General features: G+C 52.5%; 1 protein-coding gene across 1 annotated transcript in view; it reads right to left on the reverse strand.

Moving 5' to 3' along the window:
- FGD2 (FYVE, RhoGEF and PH domain containing 2) overlaps window positions 1-15,873 on the reverse strand; it is a 29,475-nt gene that overhangs the window by 5,175 nt on the left and 8,427 nt on the right. The window contains exons 7-12 of the mRNA XM_059701823.1: window positions 15,262-15,320; window positions 14,917-15,063; window positions 14,052-14,144; window positions 1,625-1,704; window positions 1,509-1,539; window positions 1,003-1,095 (exon numbers count right to left, since the gene is read on the reverse strand). Coding sequence (XP_059557806.1) covers window positions 1,003-1,095; window positions 1,509-1,539; window positions 1,625-1,704; window positions 14,052-14,144; window positions 14,917-15,063; window positions 15,262-15,320 — 503 coding nt within the window. The remainder of the gene's footprint in view (window positions 1-1,002; window positions 1,096-1,508; window positions 1,540-1,624; window positions 1,705-14,051; window positions 14,145-14,916; window positions 15,064-15,261; window positions 15,321-15,873) is intronic.

Genomic DNA, 15,873 nt, shown 5'->3' on the forward strand with positions numbered 1-15,873 from the left:
CTGAAAGGAGTCATCCTCTCCCTGACCCCCCCTCCTGCCTCCACCTTCCCCAGGGCTTACATTTCTCTGGTGCTTTCAACCCAAACCTGCACCCCCAGCGCCCTCCCAGCCAAGGCTGCGAGGCTGAGCCCTCCCTGGGGCCAGGTGCCTGGAGGAGGCTGAGCCCTCCCTGGGGCCAGGTGCCTGGAGGAGGCTGAGCCCTCCCTGGGGCCAGGTGCCTGGAGGAGGCTGAGCCCTCCCTGGGGCCAGGGGCCTGGAGGAGGCTGAGCCCTCCCTGGGGCTAGGTGCCTGGAGGAGGCTGAGCCCTCGCTGGGGCCAGGTGCCTGGAGGAGGCTGAGCCCTCCCTGGGGCCAGGGGCCTGGAGGAGGCTGAGCCCTCCCTGGGGCTAGGGGCCTGGAGGAGGCTGGGCCCTCCCTGGGGCTAGGTGCCTGGAGGAGGCTGAGCCCTCCCTGGGGCTAGGGGCCTGGAGGAGGCTGAGCCCTCCCTGGGGCCAGGGGCCTGGAGGAGGCTGAGCCCTCCCTGGGGCTAGGTGCCTGGAGGAGGCTGAGCCCTCCCTGGGGCTAGGTGCCTGGAGGAGGCTGAGCCCTCCCTGGGGCTAGGTGCCTGGAGGAGGCTGAGCCCTCCCTGGGGCTAGGTGCCTGGAGGAGGCTGAGCCCTCCCTGGGGCTAGGTGCCTGGAGGAGGCTGAGCCCTCCCTGGGGCTAGGTGCCTGGAGGAGGCTGAGCCCTCCCTGGGGCTAGGTGCCTGGAGGAGACTGAGCCCTCCCTGGGGCTAGGGGCCTGGAGGAGACTGAGCCCTCCCTGGGGCTAGGTGCCTGGAGGCCGCCAAGGGGATTGTTTGCTGGCGGGAACCTCTGGCACTGAGTCTCCGACAGGGTGCTGCTGGGGTGGGTGGGCTTCCTGGTCCCTTCAAATCACACCTGGGTGACACCCCCGCCCTCGGAGCTGCCTGGGCAGCTGGCGGCTCCAGGCTGGTGGCTCCAGGAACACTAAGTCTTCCTTACCTCCTGGCCCTGGGCGGCTCCCTCGGGGCCCTGCACCGCAGCCTTGAAGGTTTCATTCCGCTTCTCGATTTGGTCAATAGCTGCTTGGCAGGCCTGGGGAGGGGGCAAGGGAGCCGTTAAAGGGGGGACAGGAGGGCTTATTCATCAGTCCACCCATCCACACCCCCGCAGACACTGCTGAGAGCTGCTGGGCGGGGATACTCAGCGCCCACGGGCTGACTCCGGGGGAGAAACCATTACCCCAGACTACAGATGTGAACACTGAGGCCCAGGGGTGTGAGGGACTTGTTCCAGGCCACCCAGCTAGACAGCGAGAGGCAGCACAATTCTAACTCAGGTGCGACTCCAAACTGCCCCAGGGCAGCTCCGAGGAAGAGCAGGGAGCAGCGGGCACCCGCACAAAACCCAACCCGCCCCGCCCCGCCCATGCATGCGCCCTCCCCCCGCCCTCCCCCTCTGCCTGGGTGGTGGGTCAGAATCCCAGGGGCCCTGGGTTGGTCTGATACCTGCATCCAAGAAATCATTTCCTCCTGGGACCTGCTCGGAAAGTGAACACGGTGTTGAGATGGGCCCTCCCACTTCCCCGCCCCCCCCCCCCCCCCTGCCCGCAGCCGCCGCCCACCTGGCCTGCAGCTGCAGGGTGCGCTGCTTCCCGGACACCAGGAAGGAGTGCGGGAACTCGGCGTCACTCAGCTCCCGCACCTGCTCGGATACAGGGAGGGCGTTCAGACTTGCCCCGCGCCCGCCGGCCACGCTGGGGTGGAGGGATGGGGACTGTGCCCAAGGGGCCATGCCGACGCCAGGGACAGGGCTGGGAGCTGGCTCATCCCTCCCTGGTCCCTCGGAGCCAAGCGAAGGCCGCTTATGGCTCCTGGAAGTTGCGCAGCAGCTCAGTTGGCCCAATGTGAGGGAGGGGTGACAGCTCCTGACAAATGACTCACCAGACATGGAAACTGGGTCACAAATCGGCCTTGGGGACACAGCTTTTGCCAGAGCAGACGAAGGGCCTAGATAAGACCCTCTGCCCCAGCGGTTCTCAACCTGTGGGTCGTGACCCCTTAGGGGGTCAAACGACCCTTTCACAGGGGTCGCCTAAGACCACCGGAAAACACATATATAATTACATATTGTTTTTGTGATTCATCACTATGCTTTAATTATGTTCAATTTGTAACAATGACATTGGGGGTCACCACAGCATGAGGAACTGTATTAAAGGGTCACGGCATGAGGAAGGTTGAGAACCACTGCTCTACCCCATACAGCGAATGAAGGAATTGGTTACCCAACTCATGGATCACGCAGAGCCATCTCAAATGGATCCAAGAACTGGGCGGTCAACTCCTTCTTGCCTTTCACCGTCCTCTTGCCCAGGGTCCCAAGGCCGTTGCGAAAGCCACCAGTCAGAGAGCTTACTCAGTGGGGCCACGAGTTCAGGGCTCTCCATCCACGCTCCCACTCCATCCATGAAACGCTGAGCCCACTGAGCAACCCTAACACTCAGCCATTCCCTGCCTCCAAGGGCAGCATCTCTGTCTCTCTCCAGCTGCAGGCTCCCTGCATAGCTGACTCCGCTTAGGTCTCTGGGTTATCTACCAGTTTACAAGAAACACGTGAGCCCGTGGGCCGTGTTAAATGACACCCCAGAGGTGCAGTCAGCAACATCCAGGCTATGAGAAACTCCACCAGAGAAATTATCTGATTTTTCAATAAATACATGAGGAAAAAAGTGGGAAAGGGAAGTGTAATGGATTGAAAGGGACGTAAGAAGCATATCACAAATGATTTAAACAGATCAGCTGTGAGAAGACGTGAGACAGTCAAGGAAAACCGAAGGATCTTAAGATTATTAAATAATTGTTATAAATTTGTCAGAGGTGATAATGGTACTGTTGTCATCTTTTAGGCAAAAAAAAAAAGTTCTTATCTCTGACAGAGACATACTGAAGTACTTACAGGTGAAATAATTATGTGACTGAGATTTGCTCTTAAATAGTCCAGGGGAAAAAGGGGATTAAGAAGTGGAATGCTGAGCAAACAAGACTGGCCCTGAGTTGGCAATTGCTGAAGCCTGGTGATGAGTATATTTTCTCTCATTATTGATGTTTCTAGCTCTCCCTCTCCCTTCCTCTCTAAAATCAATAAAAATATATTTTTTTAAATGTTCATAATAAAAAGTTAAAATCTTCACAGCAATCTTGGGAGGCAGATATCATCACCCTCATTTAGGAGATGAGGAAATGGAGACTCAGAGGGGGCAAGAGACCTACCTGAGGGCACACAGCATCTAACTGGCAGAATGAGGATTCAAACTTGGGTTTTTGGCCCCCAAGGGTAAAATGGAAGAACACCTGTTTCCAGCCAACCCCGAGTCCCGTAAGCACGGTCCTCTCCCAGTGGTGTGGAGCCACCCAGGGAAGCTCCGAGACAGACTTGGAGCCCAGGAGCCCTGGCCTGGGGAACTTTGTGGTCATTGAACATATCTGGCTGGCCCCCTGCCATGTGTGACCTTTCAGGGCGGCTCACCACATCCCAGAGAGCATGGCCCTGGGAACACCCTTCCCCACGCTAGGCCCAGGCTACCCTTCGTGCCCACAGAGCCAGTCGGCCTCCCTGGTCACGGCCTGATGTGATTGGACTGACACTCTGGGCCAACGGGAAGCTCTGAGAGTTTATAAATGGAGACGCTCAGGTGGGAAGAGGTGTTGGGCAGTCACTCTGCAGTTGTGTGTAAGGGATGAAGGGCTGCTTTGGGGGGAAATGGGACAAACCAGTCGTCCCAAAGGCCAGCCAGGGAGGGGTGCCCTGAATGGTGGAGGCCGGCCTGCACCTGGGGAGCAGGAAGAATTCCTACTGGGGGACAATATCAGGAAACCCGGCCAGACTCCATGACTAATTGGTGAGGGTGAGGGGAGGGGGCAAAGAAGGGAGAAGCCCAAGGTTTGGAGTCCAGAGGTAGGAAGAAATCCGATGCTTTTCATAGAAATGGGCAGCTCCTGACCTGGGGGTCCAGGACCACCGGCCTTTGCCCAGGCAGGATGGAGGCTTCTAGAGGGCACCTTCCTGATCCCAGTCTCCACCTTCCCCAAGTCTGGGCTGGTCGGGCCCCTTTGTGTCAATTAGCACAAGTCATGGCTTCCTCAAAACACCTTACTGACATCTGTTGGCAGACGGGCATAATCGGCAGGTTTGGTTGGAACAAGATACTTGACTGCCCTCTGCTGGCCAAGGAGGGTGGCGAATACTCCGTCTGTGCGGGTGGCTGTGGATGAGGTGTGCCCGTCTTAGGTGAGGTGTGTCCTACAGTGAACGCCTTCCCAGCTGTGCATGGAGACCCTGGGGAGTGTCTCACATCCCCCCTGCTTCCCGGGCTGGCCCTGGGCAGGATGGCACAGCATTAGGACCCAGTCGGACCTCGGGGACAACCAGCTGCTGAGAGCGGTCCTCCCTGACATCCAGGAGGAGGAGGCCAGGGGGCGGAGGCCAATGGGAGCATCATGGTGGCTGAAGGCCAGACCTGCCTCCAAACCTCAGGCTCAGAAAATGGTTCCCATGCAGACACGGGAGGGTGGCCGGCCCTGCGCCTGCCAGGCCTGTGCCATCCAGGAGAGGGCGCTGTGTGGCTGCTGGAGCACAGAATGCCCTGTGAGGAACTCGCTCTCTGGGACTGGCACACGCTGGGCCATGAGCCCGAAGTGTCTGACAGTCTCAGCCCCATCGCTATGCATTTTTTCCGATGACTCTTTGAGTCTCTGTGTTTCTTGGCTTTTCCATCTGTCAGTCTCTGCCCCTTCTCTCCGATGCCTGGGCTTCTGCCAGTCCCAAGACAGGGCTGCCCGTCTCCATTTGTCTGGCTATATAACTCCTCACAAACCTGCCTTTCTCAGTCTCACTCACCCAGGCACCCAGAAATACAAGCCTGCACATGCACCAGCATTATCTAATCCAAAACCAGATAAAGACACCACAAAGAAAGAAAATTATAGGCCAGCATCCCTGACGGACATAGATGGAAAAATCCTCAACAAAATATTAGCAAATCGGATCCAGCAATACATTCAAAAGATAACACACCATGACCATATGGGATTTATTCCAGGGATGCAAGGTTGGTGCAATATCAGCAAATTAATTAATGTGATACATCATATAAACAAAATGAAGGATTAAAATCATATGGTCATACCAATAGATATGATCAATAGATATCAATAGATGCAGAAAAAGCATCTGACAAAATTCAGCGCCCTTTATGATAAAAACTCAGCAAAGTGGGAACAGAGGGAGCATACTTTAACATAACAAAGGCCATATATGACAAACACTTCTAACATCATACTCAATGGGGAAAAGTTAAAAGTGTTTCCCTTAGTATCACAATAAGATAGGGATGTATTTTAAAAAATCTTTTCTTTTTTTAAAAAAATATATTTTATTAACTTCATAGAGGAAAGAAGAGGGAGAGAGGGATAGAAACATCAATGATGAGAGAGAACCATCAATTGGCTGCCTCCTGCGCGCCCCCTACTGGGGATGGAGCCCACAAGCTGGCATGTGCCCTCACTGAGAATTGAACTGGGATCTCCTGGTTCATAGGTCGATGTTCAATCACTGAGCCACACCGCTGGCCGGGCACCACTTTTTTTGAGAGAGAGAGAGAGAGTGAAAGGGAGGAGAGACATCGTGAGCGAGACACATCAATTGGTGAGATAGACACATCAATTGGTTGCCTTCTGCACATGCCCTGACCATCAGAAGCACATGCTCTCAACCAGAATCGAACCTGCAACCCTTCTGTCCAAGGGCCAACGCTCTATCCACTGAGCCAAACCATTGAGCATGTCAAACTCATGCCTCGAGTTTGACATGCTTGATCTAGGGGAGTGGTTCTCAACCTTCTGGCCCTTTAAATACAGTTCTTCATGTTGTGACCCAACCATAAAATTATTTTCGTTGCTACTTCATAACTGTGATGTTGCTACTGGTATGAATCATAATGTAAATATCTGACATGCAGGATGGTCTTAGGCGACCGCTGTGAAAGGGCCGTTCGATCGCCACAGGGGTCGCGACCCACAGGTTGAGAACCGCTGATCTAGGGCTTTACCACTCTTATTCAACATAGTACTGTAAGTCCTAGCCACTCGATCAGACAAGAAGAGGAAATAAAAGATATCCAAATCGGAAAGAAGTAAAGTTGTCATTATTTGCAGATGACATAATACTGATCTATAGAGAGAGAACCCTAAAGATTCCACCAAAAGGCTACTAAAACTGATAAAGGAATCCAGTAAAGGATCAGGATACAAAATAAATATTCAGAAACTGGTTGCATTTTTATACACCAATAATGAGCTATCAGGAAGGGCAAGCAGGGAAACTAAGAAAACAATCCCATTTACAATTCCATTAAAATGTACTTAAGGCTAAATTTAACCAAGGAGGTAAAAGACCTATACTTGAAACATTATAAAACACTGAAAAAAGAAACTGAAGAAGATATAAATAAATATATTGTGCTCATGGATAGGAAGAATTGACATCATTAAAATGTCCATACTACCCAAATCTATAGATTCAATGCAATTCTTATAAAAATACTAATGGCATACTTCACAGAACTGTAATAAATAATCCAAAAATTTATATGGAACTAAAAAAAGACCCCCAATAGCCACAGCAATCTTGAGAAAGAAGAACAAAGTTGGAGGAACCACGCTGACTGAAATCAAACTATACTACAAAGCCATAGTAACCAAAGCAGCAAGGTACAAGCATAAAAGCAGACATATAGATCCATGAAGCAGAATACAGAGCCCAGAAATAAACCCAGGCCTCTTTGGCTAATTAATATTTGACAAAGGAGGCAAAAGCATACAATGGGATAAAGACAGTCTCTTCAATAAATCGTGTTGGGAAATTGGACAGATACATGCAAAAAAATGAAACTAGATCACCTTCTTACATCATACATAAGAATACACTCAAAATGAATTAGACAAATGTAACACTTGAAACCATAAAATTCCTAGAAGAAAACAGGCAGTAAAATCTCTGACATCTCTCTTAGCAATATTTTTCTGCTATATCTCCTCAGGCAAGGGAAACAAAAGAAAAATAAACAAATGACACTACATCAAACTAAAAAGTTTTTGCACAGCAAAGGAAACCATCAACAAAACAAAACAACCTACTGAATGGGAGAACATATTTGCCAATGATATATCTGATAAGGGGTTAATATCCAAAATGTATAAAGAACTCCGACAACTCAACACAAAGAAAACGAACAATCCAATGAAAAAATGGGAAGAGGACCTGAACATTTCTCCAAAGAGGACATACAATTGGCCAATAGACATATGAAAAATGCTCAACATCACTAATCATCAGAGAGATGCAAATTAAAACCACAGTGAGATCGCACCTCACACCTGCCAGAATGGCTGTCATCAATAAATCAACAAACGGCAAGTGCTGGTGAGGATGTGGAGAAAAGGGAACCCTCATGCACTGTTGGGGGGAATGCAGATTGGTGCAGCCACTATGGAAAACAGTATGGAGGGGCCTCAAAAAATTAAAAACAGAACTGCATTATGACTTAGCAATTCCACTTCTGGGCATATATATATTTAAAAAACTCAAAACACTAATCTGAAAGAATACATGCACCCCTATTTCACAGCAGCGCTATTTACAATAGGTAAGGCCTAGAAGCAGCCCAACTGCCCATCAGGAGGTGAGTGGATAAAAATGCTGTGGTACATGTACACTATTAGATAGTACTCAGCTACAAAAAAAAAAAAAAAAAAAAAAAAAAAAGAATGAATCCCTCCATCTGCCACAGCACGGCTAGACCTAAGGGTATTACACTAAGTGCAATAAGTCAGTCGGAAAAAGACAACTACCATATGATTGCACTTGTTTGTAGAATCTAAAGGACAAAATAAATGAACAAATTTGAAACAGAGTCATAAATACAGAGAGCAGACTGATGGCTGCCAGAGGGGAGGGAGTTGAGGGCCCAGGTCAGTGATGGCGAACCTATGACACGCGTGTCAGAGGTGACACGCGAACTCATTGTTTTGGTTGATTTTTCTTCGTTAAATGGCATTTAAATATATAAAATAAATATCAAAAATATAAGTCTTGCCCTAACCAGTTTGGCTCAGTGGATAGAGCATCGGCCTGCGGACTGAAAGGTCCCAGGTTCGATTCCGGCCAAGGGCAAGTACCTTGGTTTCGGGCACATTCCCAGTGGGAGGTGTGCAGGAGGCAGCTATTCGATGTTCCTCTCTCATCGATGTTTCTAACTATCTCTCTCCCTTCCTCTCTGTGAAAAATCAATAAAATATATTTAAAAAAATATATATATATGTCTTTGTTTTACTATGGTTGCAAATATCAAAAAATTTCTATATGTGACACGGCACTAGAGTTAAGTTAGGATTTTTCAAAATGCTGACACGCCGAGCTCAAAAGGTTCGCCATCACTGGACTAGGTGAAAAGATGAAGGGATTAAGAAGCACAAATGGGCCCAAGCCAGTGTGGCTCAGTGGTTGAGCATCGACCCATGAACCAAGATGTCACCAGCCTGATCACTGGTTAGAGCACATACCCAGGTTGCAGGTTCGATCCCCAGTGGGGGGCATGCAGAAGGCAGCTGATCGATGTTTCTCTCTCATCGTTTCTACCTCTCTATCCCTCTCCCTTTCTCTCTCTCTAAAAATCAATAAAAATCTTTTTTTTTTAAAGTGAATTTGCTTTTTTAAAAAAAGTACAAATGTTCCTGGCCAGTGTGACTCAGTGATTAGAGCATCAGCCTGCGCACCGAAAGATCTCAAGGTGGATTCCTGGTCAAGGGCATGTATCGGGGTTGCAGGTTCAATCCCAGGCCCCCAGTCGGGGCACATACAGGAGGCAACTGATCAATGTGTCTCTCTCACATCGATGTTTCTCTCTCTTGCTCACTCATTCTCTCTCTCTTTCTCTCCATCTTTTCCCCCTCCCATGCCACTCTCTCCAAAAATCAATGAAAAAATATCCTCAGGTGAGGATTAATAAAAAAAATTGTTTTAAAGAAGTACAATTTTTTAAAATATATATTTTTTATTGATTTCAGAGAGGAAGGGAGAGGGAGAGAGAGAGAGAGAAACATCAATGATGAGAGAGAATCATTGATCAGCTGCCTCCTGCACACCCCCTACTGGGGATTGAGCCTGCAACCTGGGCATGTGCCCTTGACTGGAATTAAACCCGGGATCCTTCAGTCCACAGGTCGATGCTCTATCCACTGAGCCAAACCAGCTAGGACAAGAAGTACAAATTGATAGTTACAAAATAGGGGGATATGAAGTATAATAATACTATCTAATAAAAGAGAAACATGGTAATTAGCGTACGACCACTACCCTTCCCATTGGCTAATCAAGGAGATATGCAAATTAACTGCCAGCCAAGATGGCGGCCTGCAGCCAGGCAGCTGGAAGCGAACATGAGGCTTGCTTCAGTGACGGAGGACTCCAATGTTCCCCGCCTGCCTTGCCAGCCTCTGAGCTTGCAGTTTGAAACATTGTAACAAATATAGAAGCTAAACAAAACCCCAGAAACCTGCTTTCGGCGAGTCGGGATCTCACAGCTGGAGTTGATACAGAGTTTTGATTATAGAACCCAAACAAACCAGATACCTGCTTTCAGCAGCAGAGGCCTCAGAGCTGGAGCCAGAGCTAAAGCTGGCCCAGAATAAAAAAAAGAAAAGAAAAAAAGGAGCAGTTGGGAGCTTCAGTAGGCCTGAAAACAGCCCTCATCCCCTCACCCAGGCTGGCCAGGCACCCCAGTGGGGACCCCCACCCTGATCCAGGACACTCTTCAGGGCAAACCAGCCAGCCCCACCCATGCGCCAGGCCTCTATCCTATATAGTAAAAGGGTAATATGCCTCCCAGCACCGGGGTCAGCGGAGCTGTGAGGCCTCCCGGCACCAGGATCAGTGTGACAGGGGCAGCGCCCAAACCCCTTGATTGCCCTGCAGCTCTGTGTGTAACAGGGGGCAGGGCCACAACCTCCCTATCCGCCCTGCTCTGTTCGTGACAGGGGAAGGCGCCCCAACCCCCTGATCAGCCCTGCTCTGTGCCTGATAGGAAGGAGCTCCCCAACCCCCTGATTGCCCTGCGGCTCTGTGTGTAACAGGGTGCGGCGCCTCAACCCCCTGATCGGCCCTGCTCTGTGTGTGACAGGGTGGGGCACCCCAACCCCCCCGCCCCCACCACAGGCCCTGCTCTGTGTGTGATGGGGTAGAGCCATAACCTCCCCATCGGCCCTGCCCTGAGTGTGACAGTGGGGGCGCCCCAACCCCCTGATCGGCCCTGCTCTGTGGGTGATAGGGGGTGGCGCCCCAACCCCCTGATCCGCCCTGCCCTGAGTGTGACAGGGGGCGGTGCCCCAACTCCCCTATTGGCCCTACTCTGTGCATGACAGGGGGGAGCTCCCCAACCCCCTGACTGACCCTGCCCTGTGCGTGACAGGGTACGGAGCCCCAACCCCCTTGATGGGCCCTGCTCTGTGCGTGACGGGGTGGCGCCGCAACCTCCCCATCGACCCTGCCTTGAGTGTGACAGCGGGCGGTGCCCCAACCCCCCAATTGGCCCTACCCTGAGCGTGACTGAGGGTGGCATCGCAACCTCCCAATCTGCCCTGCTCTCTGCATGACAGGGGAAGGCGCCCCAACTCCCCAATCGGCCCTGCTCTGAGCCCGACCAGGGGCTGCACCTAGGGGTTGGGCCTGCCCTCTGCCACCCGGGAGCAGGCCTAAGCCAGCAGGTCGTTATCTCCCGAGGGGTCCCAGACTGCTAGAGGGCACAGGCCAGGCTGAGGGACCCCCCCTCCCCCCCAGAGTGCACAAATTTTTGTGCACCGGGCCTCTAGTATGTTAATAATATGCTAAGGCCACTCAACCACTCACTGTGACATGCACTGACCACCAGGGGGCAGACAATTGACTGGTCAACCAGTCGCTATGATGCACACTGACCACCAGGGAGCAGACCTTCTGACCAGTAAGTTAGCTTGCTACTGGGGTCCGGCGGATCTGGACTGAGCGAGATGGGCTGGACATACCCTAGAGCCCTCTTTCTGGCCAACCTCCCCTGTTCCTCCCCGGCCTCAATTGTGCACCAGTGGGGTCCCTCGGCCTGGCCTGCACCCTCTTGCAATCCAGGACCCCTCGAGGGATGTCAAAGACCCAGTTTTGGCTTGATCCCACAGGCCAGGCCAAGGGACCCCACTGGTGCATGAATTCGTGCACTGGTCCTCTAGTATTGTAATAACTATATATAGTGTCAGGTGCATACTGAAAATATTGGAAGGAACACTTTGCAGAGTATATGATTGTCTAACCACTATGCTGTACACCTGAAATGAATATAAATACTAAAATAATATTGAATATATTGAGAATTTTTGTAAAAACAAACACACCTGCACATGCTTCTTCCATCCCAAGCCCTCAGGACACACCTGGACTCAGGAGGGGTCAGAGAGCAGTGATCAAGAAGGTCCCCCACCATTTCTGCCACTGCGCCTGCAATTCTGCCATAAGCTTTATCCCTCTGGGTTGGAGCCTTAATAGGAACCAGTGTAGTGAGGCAATTCGGCACAGGGGCTCTGGACTCTGTTATACCTGAATCTTCAATCCTGGTCTGACCCCAAGCAAGTCACTTCACGTTTCTGGGGCTTGGTTTCCTTATTTTTTTAAAAGACAATTTTTAGAACAGTTTTAAGTTCACAGCAAAATTGAGAGGAAGGTACAGAGAATTCCCATATTGCCCTGCCTCCACACATGCACAGCCTTCCCCATTATCAACCCCCACCCCAGAGAGGAGCATTCATTACCTACCATCAACGAACCTACATGGACACACCTAAGGTTCGTAGTTTACGTCAGGGTTCATGCTTGGTGTTGTACATTCTATGGGTTTGGAAAAATGGGTAATGACATGTATCTACCATTATCATATCATACAAAATACTTTCAGTGCCCTAAAAATCCTCTGTGCTCGTCCCTCTCTCCCCCCACCACCTGGCAACTACTGGTCCTTCTACTGTCTCCATCGTTTGCCTTTCCATGTCATATAGTTAGAATCCTGTAGTATTTGCCTTTTCAGGTTCTTTCACATAGTCAGGCATTAACGTTTCCCCATGTCTTTTCATGGCTTGATAGCTCACTTCTTATCACTGAAAAATATTCCATTGTCTGTATGGATCAGAGTTTATTGCCTTATTTTTTTAACTATTTTTTTAAATTTATTTTATTGATTTTTCACAGAGAGGAAGGGAGAGGGATAGAGAGTTAGAAACATTGATGAGAGAGAAACATCAATCAGCTGCCTCCTGGACGCCCCCTACTGGGGATGTGCCTGCAACCAAGGTACATGCCCTTGACTGGAATCGAACCTGGGGACCCTTCAGTCCGCAGGGCGACGCTCTATCCACTGAGCAAAACTGGTCAGGGCTTTAAACTATTTTTGACTTAGAAATTATTTTAGAGAGAAGAAGGGAGAGGGAGAGGGAGAGAGACAGACAGACATCAATGTGGGAGAGGAACATCTAACAGCCACCACCCATTCAGGCCCCAACCAGGGATGGAAGCTGAAACGGGGGCATGTGCCCTGACCGGGAATCGAATACACCACTCTGGTGCATGGGACAATGCTCAACCGATTGGGCCACATAGGCCAGGGCTACTGCCTCATTCTTTTTTTCTTTTTTTAATATACTTTTATTGATTTCAGAGAGGAAGGGAGGGGGAAAAAGAGAGACCTAGAAACACCAATGATGAGAGAGGGTCATTGATTGGCTGCCTCCTGCATGCCCCCTACTGGGGACCAATCCTGAAACCCTGGGCATGCGCCCTTGACTGGAATCAAACCAGGGACCCTTCAGTCCACAGGCCGCCGCTCTATCTATTGAGCCAAACCAGCCAGGGCGTATCGCCTTATTCTTAAAACTAGAATTAACTACAGATACACTCACACACAGCCAAATGCACACAGTTATTCAACTCATTTGCAGAGACTGACACCTGCGAACAACCTAAACGCCGCTCAGTAGAGGCCTGGCCGAGTGACTCCCGGCTCACCATGCCCCAGACACTACGCAGCTGAGCAAAAGCAAGACTCGCACCTCATGTGCGCCCCACACATCCGTCTCCAGAACCAGGACTAGTCCAACAAGCAAAGTGCAGAACAGTGTGTGTGGAAGGCAGTTCCACTGTGTATGCGAAACAAAAGGGAGCAATAATGCTTACAGTGCTCGCTCGTACGCAAAGACCCCCAGCAGGCCCCCCATGAGGCCTAAGCTGCCGCCAGGAAGGGACCGAGGGGAGGCCTGGGGAGGGGACTTCGCATTGCATGTACTCTTCACATTGTTTGATTTTGGCATGTGTATTATCTATATTCTTAAAGTAATGAAATTATTATTTTAAAAAGATTTTTAAACCGCAAAGGCGGGGGTCAATAAGAGCCCCACCTCACAGGGCTGTGAGGACCTGGGGGGATGGAGCAGGGCCGGCCCACGGTGACCGCCGTCAGCGGGCGCTGTCACCGACGCTGAGGCCGTCCCTGGATGGGGACATGACGGAGTGGCCCCTTGCTACTCAGTGTGGCCTGTGGGCCTGCAGTGTCAGCATCGCCCGGGAGCTGGCTAGAAACACCCCCCCCACCCCCTGCCACTGAGTCAGAACCGCATTTTAACAAGACCCCCGGGACTCATGCACACATGCAAGCTCTGGAAGTGCCGGTGTAGACAGTGGGGAAAGCCAAGTGGCACCTGCTGGGGGGGACCCCAAAGGCCTGTGGGGACTGGAAGGGCCCTGGCAGGAGGGCTGGGAGCCCCGATGGGCAGCTCTAACCCCAAATTTCCGACTTCCTCGTTGGCTTGGGCCCTGCCAGGCCTGGGTTCCTGGACTGAGAACCCGGTGGGGCCCTCCTGCTCACCCCTACACTTGGGCCCACCCTCGGGGTGAAGCCTGACAGTGGCCGGGGCGCCTCTCACCTTCATGCCGGCCACGTCGATGCGGGTCCTCACCTGGAAGTGGGCGCCCACCTGGATGACCCTAGGCACGCAGTAGAGCAGCATGTTGTTGAACTGCAGGAGACACAGCACGGCGTGTGCAGTGGGGGCGGGAGACCGCCAGGGTCCCTGCCCCTCTGGCCACACTCTGGGCCAGCTCCCAGGATGTCACGCGTGGGGAGGGAGGGGTTGTCTGGCCCCGAATCCAACTAGCCCAGTGATGGCGAACCTTTGAGCTCGGCGTGTCAGCATTTCGAAAAACCCTCACTTAACTCTGGTGCCGTGTCACATATAGAAATTTTTTGATCTTTGCAACCATAGTAAAACAAAGACTTATATTTTTGATATTTATTTTATATATTTAAATGCCATTTAACAAAAAAAAAAAAATGAGTTCGCGTGTCACCTCTGACACGCGTGTCATAGGTTCGCCATCACTGAACTAGGGTGTCACTGCAGGGCTGCCCTGCCAGTGGGCATCCAGGGGCCACGGCAGAGCCAGAAACCTGGGAGGCCTTTCCCAGGGCTTAGGGGCCAGGAGCTCCCTGCACCCCGCCCTCCAGGCAGGACCAGCTCCCCAGTCTCCGGTGCCAGCCAGGCAGTTCCTCCGAGTAGCTAACCTAAACGCCCTGCTGTGCCGCCAAGGGCACAGATCACACCACGGGCTTCGGAGCCAAAGGGTCTCGCTGTGGCTCCCCGGGGCGTGTCTGGGACACCCCGCAGCTGGGAACCCCCAGGCCCGGAGGCCGCTGGGGCCACAGCAGCGGACGGGCCAGCAGGCTCTTCCCTGCTCCTCCCCGAGGTAGTGCCTGGGCAGGCCCGCGGCGTGCCGCCCCGCCTCCCCTACCAGGAAAAGGTAGCGCTCCGTGGGGTCCCTGCGGCGGAAGGAGATCTTGAGCACCGGGCCCTCGCGGAGCAGGGCGTTGGAGGGGTCCACGATGTCGTCCTCCAGGCCCAGGCGCTGGTACACTTCCCACAGGTCCTGCAGCCGCTCCTGGGGACGGGGTGCCCTCAGTCACGCCGGGCCCACCTCCTTCTGGGACAGGGGGTGAGGCGGCGAGGGGTGAGGGACCAGGGATGGGCGGGTGCAGAGACCTGGGTGGGCCGGGGCGGCTGAGAGCCGCAGGAAGGAGGAGGCAGGGCCCCAGGGGCCCCCGCCCCCGCCCCCTCCCCTGCGGGCGGGGCTGCTCACCATCTCCTTGATGGCTGCGTTGGAGTGTTGCGCGGCTGAGAAGATCAAGTCGAGGGCTTCTGGGGGGCAGGACAGAGTTATCCCCTGAAAATCCGGCTGGAGGCTGAGGCAGGGCCCTGAGCTGGTGATGGGGGCCACTTCCCTGCAGGCTGGAGAGCTGGGAGCCACCGCAAGACGGGGCTCAGGCGGCCGGTGTCTGTCTCTCCCACTGCTCCCCGGACCCTGGGGGCACTGGAAAGGCCTGGCTTCAAAGCCCCGCTCCGCCCCTTTCTGGCTGCGTGCCATCGAGCAAGTCACTTGACCTCTCAGGACCTCAATGTCCTTGCCTGCAAAATATGGCTAGTGGGTCCTGGCCAGTGTGCCTAGGTGGTTAGAGCATCGGCACTCACACCGAAGGGCCGCGGATTTGATTCTCGGTCAAGGGCATGTACCTGGGTTGCAGGTTCAATCCCCCACCCCGGGTTGGGGCATGTGCGAGAGGCAACCCATCCATGTGTCTCTCTCACATTGATGTTTCTCTCTCTCTCCCCCTCCCTACCTCCCTTCCACTCTCTCTAAAAATCAATGGGAAAATATCCTCGGGTGAGAGTTAACAACAACAACAAAAAGTAG

The sequence above is a fragment of the Myotis daubentonii genome, chromosome 6 (genome assembly GCF_963259705.1).
Source record: "Myotis daubentonii chromosome 6, mMyoDau2.1, whole genome shotgun sequence".
In the NCBI taxonomy this organism is placed as follows: Eukaryota; Metazoa; Chordata; class Mammalia; order Chiroptera; family Vespertilionidae; genus Myotis; species Myotis daubentonii.